The sequence below is a fragment of the Lynx rufus genome, unplaced genomic scaffold (assembly GCF_022079265.1).
Source record: "Lynx rufus isolate CCGP_SWC_20201006 ecotype Redwood Valley unplaced genomic scaffold, mLynRuf1.p SCAF_2, whole genome shotgun sequence".
In the NCBI taxonomy this organism is placed as follows: Eukaryota; Metazoa; Chordata; class Mammalia; order Carnivora; family Felidae; genus Lynx; species Lynx rufus.
The window spans coordinates 134569089-134583098 of NW_025814834.1; the positions used below are offsets into that span (position 1 = coordinate 134569089).

General features: G+C 33.7%; 1 protein-coding gene across 3 annotated transcripts in view; it reads left to right on the forward strand.

Moving 5' to 3' along the window:
* Positions 1-14010, forward strand: part of COL11A1 (collagen type XI alpha 1 chain) — a 222906-nt gene that overhangs the window by 187766 nt on the left and 21130 nt on the right. For all 3 annotated transcript variants that reach the window (XM_047084158.1, XM_047084157.1, XM_047084159.1), the window contains 7 exons: positions 4289-4342; positions 5146-5253; positions 5547-5600; positions 6231-6284; positions 7311-7364; positions 13329-13382; positions 13508-13615. In XM_047084158.1, coding sequence (XP_046940114.1) covers positions 4289-4342; positions 5146-5253; positions 5547-5600; positions 6231-6284; positions 7311-7364; positions 13329-13382; positions 13508-13615 — 486 coding nt within the window. The remainder of the gene's footprint in view (positions 1-4288; positions 4343-5145; positions 5254-5546; positions 5601-6230; positions 6285-7310; positions 7365-13328; positions 13383-13507; positions 13616-14010) is intronic.

A 14010-nucleotide genomic window follows, 5' to 3' on the forward strand; every position in this document is an offset into this window, starting at 1 on the left:
TATCCTAAAAATGATTCTGTTGTTTGGTCTTAAAGATTTTTGACTTAAATTACTTTATGTTAATTAAAAGATTTATCCCTCAGAAAAAATGCAATAAGATCAGAATGTGGTATTTTGATGTTTATATTTACTGAACACTCACATTCTACCATTTTGATTATAATTAATCCTATATTATCAACTATTCAAATACTTTCTTCATTACGAAATTAGAAGCATTTGAAAATTATCTAATTCTTACTGCATAAACAGAGTAGTTTTTTTACTGACCATTTATATTTTTAAATTTAATGTTTTGTGCTGAAAAAGTGTGAGTTGAGGTAAAATTTAAAGCACATTTTTCATTGAGTGCAGTTGTCATGGGAAGAATTAGCAGCAAAGGCAAGAGGCCTCTGAGGGTAAAACTGTGTGAGACAGATGAAGACAGACTCACACCTTTCCCCTTTCTTCCCTTGGCTTTTATGTTTACTTATTTTTTGAGAGAGAGAGAGAGACAGAGCATGAGCAGGGGAGGGTCAGAGAGAGAGGGAGACACAGAATCTGAAGCAGAGTCCAGGCTCTGAGCTGTCAGCACAGAGCCCCATGCGGGGCTCAAACCCACGAACTGGGAGATCATGACGTGAGCTGAAGTCTGGCTCTCAACCGACTGAGCCACCCAGGCGCCCCTCTTCCCTTGGCTTTAATGTTGACTAGATAGTTGTAACAAGTACTTTCTTGTTTTAGTTTTGTCCACATAGAAAATTCTGAAATAATTCTAAATAAATTAATTCTAAATTTAATAGCCTTTTCAGTTTATCTTACTGGTTTCCTCAAACTTGTGGGTACAGTAGGAACAGGTTTAAATACTTCAGTTACTTCTATGATTTTATCTCATGTTACTTTTGGTGACAAACATGGATGCCAAAAGTTTGGAGTTTGGCCAAGCTGTTTGTTTCAAAACTATCTGGTAACACTTGTCTATCTTGGAGTCTTAAGAGAATGATACAGTGAACCAAGATAGTGCTTTAACCTCTTATAATTAAAATGTACCTGATCTAACGTTGTTACACTAAAAAAGAGTTTTAATTTTTTTCTATTAAAATTGTTTTTCTGTGGCATGATAGAAATAAAATTCTAATTATAATTTTTCTTCAGAATCTAGGGTAATATAGTTTGCTATAGATTACAGATTTCCGATATCAGCTTTGATTCTGGCTGTATGCCTCCCCATTTCTATTTTGGAAAATTTATTCCCTATCACTAATTCAATAAAAAAAGAGAGAAAAGAAAACTAATATCCTGAGTCATGCTCCAATTTGCTTAAATATGTTTAATGTGTTTTCCATGTAATGTAATATTTGCTATAGATGGATTTGCACTTCAATGATCTCCTCAAAACAAGGAAATATTACCTAACAAAGATATTACCTTAATATTTAATGTGTACTTTGTGACTAGATTATAATTTGTTGTTCCTTCTGAAGGGAATTTTAACCTGAATAAGTGTTTCAAAGGGGTAAAATGTTACATAAGTAATAATAAATTTATAATCTAGAACCTCCTTCATATGCATTGTTCTTCACAGGATATATATAATTGTATATCAATTATTATTTTTCAGAATAAATATGGTGTAGGTTTGTTGATGCCAGAAATGCAGATTCAATTTATATAATATGGTTTGTTGCAATATTTTATTTTGCTACCTGTAATTTTGTCCCATCCCCTTTCAAAAGATTTAATATGGTACATTTTAGATAATATTAATTTTATCTTAAGTACTGGCTATTTATATTATGCATACTGGCTCTAATATACACAAAGGTGGTTTTCAAATGTATTTTGGGCAAATGAATATTAATGCATTATTCTCAAAGTGAAGAGACTTTGTAGTAAAAACTTGTCTTTAAATTTCGATCATTATTTTAAATCCATCTCTTTACCACCTATCATTTCCTTCAGTAAAATGGAACCATCCTTACAGAATCTACTTTTGTTTAACTTTACACTGGACAAAGATTAAAGCGGAACAACAAAATATACGGAGTGTGACATGAAAAATGTACTTATTTCCCCTCTTGTTCCAACTTTTGTGATATCACCATGCATAAGAAGATGTTTTGTACCCTGTCAATAGATGACCTGCATTTTCCCCCAGCTTTACTGAGGTATAAATAACAAATAAGAATTGTACATATTTATAGTGTAAAATTTGGTGTTTTGATATATATGTACATTGTGAAATAATCCCCACACGCCAAGCTAATTAATATATTCATTACCTCACATAATTACCTTTTTTGAATGTGGCATGAGAACACTTAAGTGTATTCTCTTAACAAATGTCAAGCATACAATACAGTGTTGTTAATTATATTCACAATGCTGTGTATTAGATCTCCAGAACCCATTCATCTTGTGTATCTGAAAGTCTGTAACCTATGACCAACGTTTCCCCATCCACCCCACACCACAGCCTCTGGTGATGAGCATTCTACTCTCTGCTTGTATGAGTTTGGCTATCTTAAATTCCAGGTATAAGTGAGATCATGCAGTATATTGTGTATATTTAAAATTTAAAGCATTTAATATGGACATTTTATAGTTGATTTGAATGACAAACTGCTTAAGTTTTATTTCAGAGCTATGAATCATGGGTCATAAAACTATTACTTATATATCATTCCATCCACCCGAGATAGATTATTTCACAATGTACACGTATATCAAAACACCAAATTGTACACTATGAATATATACAATTCTTATTTGTTATTTATATCTAAGTAAAGCTGGGGAAAAATACAGGTCATCTATTGACCAAATACAAACATCTTCTTATGCATGGTGATATCACCAAAGTTGGAACTAGATGGGAAATAACTACATATTTTTAGTCACACTTTTTATATTTTGCTTATATTCATTGCTTTTTAAATAATGTAAATGTAATATTTTTCTTGTAAGGTTTATCTAAAATAATAGGTATTTGCTACTCCTCTTGAGAGAGAAAATAATTTACACACACTAGTATTACTAATAAATTCCTAGAAAATACTTGATATTTCCATCATGATGCAAATAATTCAAGAAATTAAAATATGTGCATATTCTCAAAGAATAAGGAATTATGTACACCAAACAGTCTTTCCCCTGGAGTTATGTTTATATTTAATATAATGCATTTCAAACCAAATTTAGGAGCAATGGGTTTATACCAGTATTACTGGAAAGAGCAGAGTTGAAAGTTAAAGGAAATTCAGACCTCACATTTTTTTAAATTTAAAACTATTTCCACTTCAGAATTTCTAGTTCCACTGATTTTGTGTAGGAATACAGCATTATTATAAAACATCATGTAAAAATGATGTAGAAACATTATTTCACTGGGAATATTAATTGGATACAATAATTTTCTAGGTGTAGAAAATTAGTAATAGACTTTTATAACTAAAACATGCTAGTCTAGGAGGTTTATTTATTAGCCTGCTAAGCTAGGAAATAGCCATCCATACTTTTTTAAATGTTTGTTTACTTATTTTTGAGAAAAAGAGAGCAAGCAGGGGAGGAGCAGAGAGAGGGAGAGAGAGAATCCCAAGCAAGCTCTGTGTTGTCAGCACAGAGCCTGATGTGGTACTCAGTCCCATGACTGTGAGATCATAACCTGGGCCAAAATCGAGAGGCAGATGCTCAACGGACTGAGCCACCCAGGCACCTCTAGCCATCTATATTTATACAAGGAGATCATAAAAGTGAACAAATTTATAATATTTATATCCTCAAGAGGAGTTTTAATTAGTATCTAAGTATCTTTGTGTATCTTATAAGTACAGTACTTTTCTATGATCTCAGATCTCTATTAAATATATTTTATAGAATATAGAATCAGTATACTACCAACTGATTTGCTTTTTTGTTATTGTAAAGATAAAGCAAATTAACAGAGTAAAAATGAAAGTTATTTAATCAATAAACTAAATTATAATATGAATATTGATGCAGCACAAAAGCACAATATAAAATTGGTTAGGAAACATGCAGATGTCTGTTTTGTGTGGTTTGGTGGTAACTTGGGTTAATGCTCTATTAACTACTTGCTGAGACACCCACTTCTGTCTCCTCACTTGAGAAATAAAAATACTGAGGTCAGTAATAAGAAAAGTTCCTTCTTAAAGTCTTCTACTGACTTTTAAACAATATACTGAATTAAGGTCTAGTCTAAAATGTCGTGGCCATCATTGAAAGCAGTTTTACAAGCATAAAAATATCATTTCTGTGTTTTGAAGCTCATTTCCTCTCTTCTTTATAGGGTGAGCCTGGAGAAGCAGGGAACCCAGGACCCCCTGGGGAAGCAGGCACAGGCGTAAGTGCTGGCCTCTTGTCACATGGGATGGTAACAGTTTGGGAATTCCTTTTCGAGTATTTTATTTTATTTTATTTTTTAAATGCTTATTTATTTTTGAGGGAGAGAGAGAGTGGGACAGAATTTCTGAAGCAGGCTCTCTGAGAGCCCAATACAGATCTTGAACCCACAAACCGAAAGATCATGACCTGAGCCAAAGTCAGACACTTAACTGACTGAGTCACACAGGCATCCCCCTTTTAGAGTATTTTAAACATGTGACTTAACTCCTACCTGTAACTCAGTTATTTACTTTTCTTTTCCAACTCATTACAAACAATCACAAATGCAGAGCCTATTTGTTTAATAATCTTGCATACCCGGCGCATATTTTGATTTACATAGAAATTGAAAGAAAATGACATTTGCATAAGTTAGAACATTAAAACTATAAGCTGTTTATACAATTTGGGGGAGGGGGCTGTCCACGAAGGACACAAACACTGCTACATCAAACCCACATTTATGAATTGTAGTAGGATTGTATTAATTCTCATTTGGATTGGTTTAAACCTGGAGTGAATTTGACCCCTAGGAAACATTTTGGCAATGTCTGGAGACATTTTTGGTTCACACTAGGAGGAATGTCACACTTGATGTCACACACCGGCATCAAATTAGTAGAGACCAGGGATGCTGTTAAACATTTTGCAGTGCACAGGACAGCCCCCCAGCAGCAGAATTATCTGACCCAATGGGCTGAAACTAAGAAATCCTGATTTAAAGCTTATAAGGTAATCATTCTTTTTCTTACATTGTTGTAGGGCCCCAAAGGAGAAAGAGGAGAGAAAGGAGAAGCTGGTGCACCTGGTGCTGCTGGACCTCCTGGTGCTAAGGGACCACCAGGTGACGATGGCCCTAAGGGTAACCCGGTAAGTGAGCTTGGTCCCTTTCAGGTAGAGCCTATGTCAAAGCCACTTAGGAGTTTTTCATAGAAAGATTAGAAATCATGAAACTCTGCCCCATAGCTGGTGAAGCTGACTTTTCCTTATTTCATATATGCATAAGCATTCTCGATTAAATTTCATTTTTGAACATTTTCTAGTGGAAGAAGGGAAATCCTCTCATACGGTTTTACCATGACTTAGCTCTTAAACATCAGAATATTGTGACTTTATGAAAAATATTTTTATTTATCTTCTTTCTCTTAAAAACATCCCTCTAGGGTCCTGTTGGTTTTCCCGGAGATCCTGGTCCTCCTGGAGAACCTGGCCCTGCAGTAAGTATCATGGGAAAATAAAGGAATTATTTTGATGGGGAGGTTACCCGTGTCTTGGTTGTTAATAATTACATTCTTGATTACTTAATTGGACCCCCCAAAAATAGAAAGGAAAAGAAAATGTAAACTGCAGCTATAAAATCCGTATAGTTGAAGACATTTAGACCTCTGTTGCATGATTATTTTCTTCATTTGGGTTAGTTTTCCAGACTTTGCTGCATTGTATGAACTGATTATCTGAGTAGCAACATTACTCTTATTTCAAAGTTGCAGCATCTTTGCTTTTATTTCTGTGTCTCCTCTGGTGCAAATACTGTCTCAAACTGCCGTATTTGTTCATGGTGAACAGATCCACTGGCCTTCTACACTAATTCCATCCTCTTCTTTTCTTGTATTAACAACACACTGTATTTTAAACTTGATGTGGTAGCAGTTTCACAAATCTTTGTTGAAAGAGTGAGAGATACCACAATCCTTAAAATACAATTGAAAGAATTTAGTAATACTTCTTTTGTCCCTTTAGTAATCATTTATCTCAGGGATTCAGATAGGATATCACACCCTTTTTTTCTAATAAAAGCAAATTCATAGTGAGAAATATCTGTGTTCACTTTCTATTGCCCAATATAGGGTCAAGATGGTGTTGGTGGTGACAAGGGTGAAGACGGAGATCCTGGTCAACCGGTAATTAAGCACACTGTTTTTATTTACTCTTTACACAGTCTCAAGACATTTTAAAGAAGTAATCAAACTTTCAAAAGCATAGCTAGGTGGGTACACATTTTTCTGAAAGAAGTGTCAGTTATCATTGAATTTCAGTTCAAACTTACGTGGAGTTTCTTACTCGATGTGATTTAAGAAATATAAGCAACCTTCATAATAAAAAATGTAGTGGTGCCATACTAATGATTTTGTTGTATTATGTCAAATTCAGTATCTATCCATTTGTGTTAAATAAAAAGTTATTTTAAAAACACAAATAAGGCTTAAATGAAGACAGCCATGTTATCAGCCTATCATTAGCATGATTGCACTTCAATTTCTAACCTAAATGAACTCCGCATTGTATTGGACTATCACTATTATTTTGTTTTACTTTGAGAATAACTCAACAGGGGCTTTGGCCACATATGGGTATTTAGGGAAGAGGTAAAGGAAGGCACTAAATTAAATAGGAGCCAAAGACAAATCACACCCCTAACATAGTTTTGTCTCCAGAGCCATCCCCACTGGATATTTGTAGGCTTATTCTGTGTAGATAAGACTTGCAGATCATAGCCCAACATGCTGAGTACTCCTTGGCATAAGAATGCTGGTTTTGTACAAGAAGAAATTAAGAAGTAACAGTTTTATGGTTTCACAAATGCATGTGATATGAGAAGAGTTATTAATCATATGATTCAATTAATTAGTATGGCTACTGGCTGCTTGTCAGATATAACTTAGCAGTTTTTAAAAAGAGCACAGTTTTAAGAAGAGAGAATTTGAGTCACTTTCTTCCAGCTATGAAAAAGTTTTCCATCTGAATTTACTAGCTCTAATTATAGATATCTAGAGGAAGTTTAGGAATCTGAAATACGGCTGAGATTATCCGGGAAAGATAGATGTGGGGAGATGAAGAAAGAAGTTTGGATTCGGTCCAGATTTAGAAAACAATGCTGTGGACCATAAAACAATGCCCAATTAAAAGCTATTTTTCACATTTTATAGGGTCCACCTGGCCCATCTGGTGAGGCTGGCCCACCAGGTCCTCCTGGAAAAAGAGTAAGTTTTTAAAATTTGTTATTTGAGGGGCACCTGGGTGGCTCAGTTGGTTAAGTATACTACTCTTGATTTCAGATCAGGTCATGATCTCACATTTCATGAGATTGAGCCTGGCGTCTGACAGTGCAGAGCCTGCTTGGTGTTGTCTCTCTCCCTCTCTCTTTCTGCCCTTGCCCACTTGCTCACACGTGCACATGCATGTACCCTTTCTCTCTCTCTCAATAGATAAATAAACATTTTTAAAAAATAAAATTCTTTATTTGAAACATCCACTCATCTACTATGTGTATAAACATAATATTCTTAAGCTGTAGACAGCATATTATAATGATGCTGAAAAAATATAAGTCTTAGAGAATAGGGTAATTTCTTACATTTGTCAAAATACTTATTTAAATGGAACACACTTTAGTGACAGATTTAATCAGTCACAATAGACAGTAGTTTCCCACTTCCCTGTGCTTAGGTCTCCCCTCTGTACAAATGCAGTCTGTTGTAAAAGACTGATGGAACCCTGAACTTCAACTACAGGGATATGAGACGCCAAAGTCCATTGCTAGTTAAAAACATTGCAAAAATCTGAATGCAACTATCAATAGAAAGAGCCCAGGAATCAGTATGTAATGTTAGCTTGCTTGACACCGTCAAACTTCTCTGATTTGGAACCATGGCAGGATTTTAACAAAACACTACAGCAAAATGTAAATAAATAGATCTTGTTCAAAATATTGGCTCCAAAAGCATAAAAGACTCTTAAAAACTGAGAACAAATTGAGGGTTGATGGGGGGTGGGGGGGAGGGAGGGTGGGTGATGGGTATTGAGGAGGGCACCTGTTGGGATGAGCACTGGGTGTTGTATGGAAACAATTTGACAATAAATTTCATATATTGAAAAAAAAATTGGCTCCAGTGGATGATAGGAGATTAACTTTTTCTTACTACTGTACTGTTTTCATAGTGAAACCATTTCTGTTGACCTGCCTCTTACAATACTTACGTCATTATCCAGTGTTCTCCTATCCCTCCTTTAGTCTATTTTCTGACCTACCTGCAAACAAAATATGTGGTAAACATCAAAATGTATTTCTTAGGTTCATTCCCCTTTCAGTAATCCAAAGGCACAGAGCTATTGGAACTACTGTGGTTTTCTAATGGTAGTTTTGCTTTAGTGGGATTTTCACACTCCACATTCTCACAGAGTAGGAACAGAATTTAATTTTCTCCTTCAGCAATATAAATTTGAGTCAATATTTATAAACATTTTCCTTTGCCAGAAATAAATTTATTTTATACTAAACATCTTCCTGAATACACTTGTTTCTTCATTGACCAAGTGCTTTTTAACCTTCCACCTTCCCTGTTCTTCTTATATTCTAACTATATTCTAAATAATATTCTTATTGCTTTTGTTTTGTTTTGTTGACAGCCCTGAAGCATGGACTTGGTAGAAAAAAAAATGTCTCACACAGCAACCACTGGGCTGTTATTCTTAGAAAGTAATTACAAAGTGTAACATGATTTTTGAGATCTCCTTCCTATTTTTGCCTGCAGTCTGAATGCCATTAAAACTTTCTAGATGGATGAGTAAATGATACTAAACCTTCCTAATAGAATATTGACCAGAATGTTACGAGTGGCAGTGATACTGAGAAACAACATTCTAACAGTTATTGAACAAGTAGGAAAATTAAGTTGTCATTTGTAGTACATGTACATTCTGTCATGTATTTGTAATACTAGAGAATAAATGTACATTTCCTTAAGGCACTAGAAGATTGTATAGTTTGTGTTGATAAAACATGGAATTTTGATACTCAAGTTATCATTATAGCTGTTTGAAACCAAGAGCTGGGTCCACGCTCTTTTATTGAAAAACCTCCTAGAGGTCACTAAAATAATTTAAACATGATAACTTGAAACTGCTCAAAATGCACCATTAAATGGAATTCTAAAGACTCCAGTATTAACAGAAATGCAGACAAAACTTTAACCTGTATATATACACCATATAGTATATATATTCTTATTACATACATACATGTTGTTATATATGTGCATATATTCTCATTATATATTCTTTCCATCCTTATGTGTTTATGCATGAATGTGAATGGTCAAAAGATAAAGTGTTAAAAGGAAACATCCCTTCCACATTTAACCCACACTAAGATTCAGATCAGAGATTAGATTCTTAGGAAAGCCTTCCCTACTGTCAAACTACAACATTGTGCCTATTTTTATATACCTACCTCATCTCTGCACATTTTATAATGTACTATCTTTGTTAATTTTGGTGTCTATCTTCAGAAATGAAACTTCATAATGAAACTTCATGAACTCCTTAGGATTTCATGGTTTTTTGTTTTTTTTGTTTTTTGTCTTTTTTTTTTTTTGGTGTTTTGTTTTATCTTTTTGTATTCTCCGTGTACATTTCTGGAACACAAGGACAATTTAAATATTTTTTACATGAATGGAAGAAGAGATAAATTATAGAATAATATTGTAAAATGTGAATAGTGGGGAGAGGTTATGTTGTGTATTTTATAGGAAGTATATTTCTCATGGTGAAGAAAATCCTGTGTAACCATGGCTACTGGTGGAGAATTAACTGGGGCCTGTTTTACTGTATTATGTTTTAGGAGGCATTTTCTAATCAGAACACTCATGAAAGTACAGCAAGTAGTTCACTAGATTAAGTCCTTGCCCATCTGTTTATGCAGATATATGAGAAGTAAGTAAGACAAGAATTTGTCCATATGCACTATTAATTTTTTTCAAAGGAAACTTCATATTCCCCTAGAAAAAGTGTGTTTTCATCCCAGTTTTTCTTTAAAAAAACAAAACAAAACAGAAAAAAACTCTGTGCCATCTGGAAAAATTATATAAGAAATAAATGAAAATGGGAAAAATGAGATAAAGAACAGAGAAAATCCATTTAATATGGATTTCCACCGTGACAGATATCAGACGTTCATTCAGAGAAGGAAGAAGTCCTTTTGGGATGGAGAAACTCTATTTGAATCAAAATTTTGTGGCTGTGTTGTAGTTTACTCGTGTTTAAATTCTCTAGGCTCTTCAAACTCAGATTGTCTTTTCTCCTTTGTGGTAAAAGCAGTATTTTTGTTACATTTTTAGACAGTTGATGACTAGCTTTTCTCCAAAGCTAGATATTTATAAATCTTCTGTTCTTTATGTTCATGTGTGTCAGTGCAGTCCTTCGAAAAATTCCATACCCTTATGTCACGAGTTTAAGGGAAACTTCTATGAAGTTTCATAGAATAAGGAATAAGGAAAAGGACAGAATAAGGAAAAGCCCATTGCTCAGTTGAATCTCATAATTTCTATTTCCAAAATCACAGTCATTATGGTTGTTTTGGTTTGCATACGTTAATATCTTAAACATCACACCGAAATAACTTATGACATTTTAACATTAAATTATTTGAAGTTTATGCTTCTATACAGAAATCCTCTTGCATAAATAGCATGAAATTAAAAAGAAACACTTAAGTTTTAAGCATATATTAATGTTAGCATAATGCTGCTGCCTCAAGAGACTGCTTCAAAATATATACATTTCCTACCTTTTGGTTGAGGCACAACACAGTTACCATGATGATATTGAGAAAATTATGCTATATTCGTTGATTCTCTCAGAGATAAATGAGTTCACAGAATGCTCCAAGTTTGATGAAGTGCTTGATACTCCTTTTAAATGTGAATTTAAAAGACCGAATGAAAGACTAGCTTGTACTCACCATTAGCATATTAATATGGCACCTGAAAGAGAGGAGTCTTCCTCCTGCAGCACCTTATTTTCACCAGTTAACACCATCTCCCCTACTCTCCCCAACCTCCAACCTCAATCTCAGTTGATGATTTTGAGTACAATTCATTACAAAATTGAAGTAACTGATGGAATACGAGAGAGAGAGAGTCTGGGGGAAAAGGAAATACAGTTTCTTAGAGATCATGAAGTTTCTTTTTTAAACCTTCTGTGGTTATATTTGAACTTGAGCAGAAAATTTCAACATTAAACTGAATCTTAATGCTTAAGTGATAAAAACTCAGTTAATGAGTAATGTTTTATAAAAAAATTGTAAATCTTCTATGTCTTTGAATGAATTGAAAATGTATATTAGGGGGTCATTCTATAGGCCAAAAGCATTTGTATTGTGCTTCTATTAAGCTATCAAACCAAGTGCCCAGCTTCTGTTGATTTGAGATGTTACTAAAAATGACATGAGGATCCAATATAATAGAAACAAAATTTAGATGTGTCATGTTATAATTGAAAAAATGATGATTTCTTTGATACTTTCTTTGAATGTTATATCATGTAATATAAATGATTATAGATGATTTTTTTCTCATCATTTTGTTACAAGGTTTAGAAATGTCTTATATTTCACAGATGACTATATAAATGTAAGAAGGAAATATGAATATCAGGTATCAAAATCTGATTATATACTACAGGATCATCTTATATATTATTTTTTAGCCAACTCAAAAATTTCCAGTTAAAACAAGTTGTTGCAAACATAGAATTTATATTTTTCAGGTATTAGAAACAGCATGCATGGAAAAAATAATTTGTTGACATGGTGTCAACAAGTGTATTTTGAGAGCTTATTTTGTTAGACCTGACTCTTAGGTTGCCAACATGGTGAAAAGTATAGGTAAAATACATTAATGTATAATAATAATTATAATATTTGCTAATGTTACCAATGATAGAAGAAAGCCAATGTTTGTTCAGTGTTTTCTATGTCCCAAACACTGTTATATGCCATTTACCTTTATCAATTCATTAAGTTGTTATGATGACTCTAGGAAATAGCTCCTATCCTTATCCACATTTTGCAGAGAAATAAACTGAGGCACTGACCTGGCGAATAACTTTCTAGAGATCACAAGGCTAATTGGTGCCCGGGACGAGGATTTGAAGTCAGGAAATCTGAGTCCAGGCTTTATGCCCTTAAGCCCCAGATTCCGTATCTGTGTTTGATACCACTACCAAGAAAGCTTGAAAAATACTTTTACGTGTGTTATCTCATTTAAATTTAACAACAATTCTATTGCAAGAGAATTTTTATTGGTAATATTTTATGGATGAAGTTCAGGAATGCTAATAAATTGTTAAAAGTCACAAAGCTAATGAAAAAAGAACTAAAGAGAATTGGGTAGACAGATATCTTACAAAGATACCTATATAGTCAAGGAGGAGTATTATGAATAGCTTTAAACAGATAAGTCACTAGCATCTCTCCATAGCAATCTGTGCAGCTATACAAAAGTCAGGCAAACACCAGAATATCCTCATAAGCTTTTGGATGACATATGGAGAATGAAGATTTTTTTTCTGCTCTTGCTCTAATATTAGGTTTTAAAAAGTGATAACTATTTTTATGCCACTTATTTATGTGAATTGCATAGTCCCAGAAAATGAAAATAAAATTTCTGCTGACAGTCAAGATTTTAAATGTGATGCTCTCAGTTGGACATGATCCTATAAGAATGTATACATAACATATGGATGTTCTATGATTAAGAAAGGAGCCTAAAAATAAAAAAAAGGAGTCAATCTTAAAATACCTTTAAGGATGAAAGTGAAATTTGATACATGCATTCCTAATTATACAACATAATAAATGATACCTGAGTATTTAACACACTAAGGGTAACTAAGTCATCAGCTTTTCTTAAAGAAATTATCTTTACTGTTTCCTTACATTGATGTGTGATTATCTGTTAATGTGTGCTTCATTTATGTTTACTATTCTAACTGAAAGTTTTTATATAAAAGGGTTTTGATTTTTCTCATTGCATTTTAAACTAAATAGCTATACGCAGTCCCTATTAGAATCTGTTACAAATTCAACTGGAGTATTTGTGAATAAGTCCTCAGTTACATTACTCTTATATGCGATATATATTTTACGTGTACTTTTATGTTTATAGGGCCCTCCTGGAGCAGCAGGTGCAGAGGGAAGACAAGGAGAAAAAGGCGCCAAGGTAAGATATACAAGTATTATGTTTGAAAGGCTTATACATTGAACAATACCCATTTCAGTTCTTTTAGTAGCATACAGGATGTCTTTTCTCATTATTAATGTGTTCAAACATTTTATTTCTAACAGGGAGAAGCAGGTGCTGAAGGCCCACCTGGAAAAACTGGCCCAGTTGGTCCTCAGGGACCTGCTGGAAAGCCTGGTCCAGAGGGTCTTCGGGGCATCCCTGGCCCTGTGGTAAGCACCTGTGCTAAAAGACGCCATTTTGAAAATAATGTTTCATTTCCAAAAAATTGTGAATGAAAATATTTATGACAGCATTATTTCATAAGTAATCGTGTGGATGTCTCATAGGAATTCAGTAAATGTCATGTAATCATTAAAGTCAGATATTCTTAAAATATTTAAAGATATCATTTATTTAGTAAGTTCATGGTGAATTCCAACATAGAAAGGCAGAAGAGAAAACCAAACCCTAAGAACTCAACAATATGAAGTTTTTATACATGTATCCATCTAGACATGCACACACAAAGTAAAAACACTCAAAATTGCTTATAACATTTGTAGATGTTCTCCATGGGATGGAATTCATAGATGATGTTTTCTTGCTTTCTTTTTGTGTTTCCAAA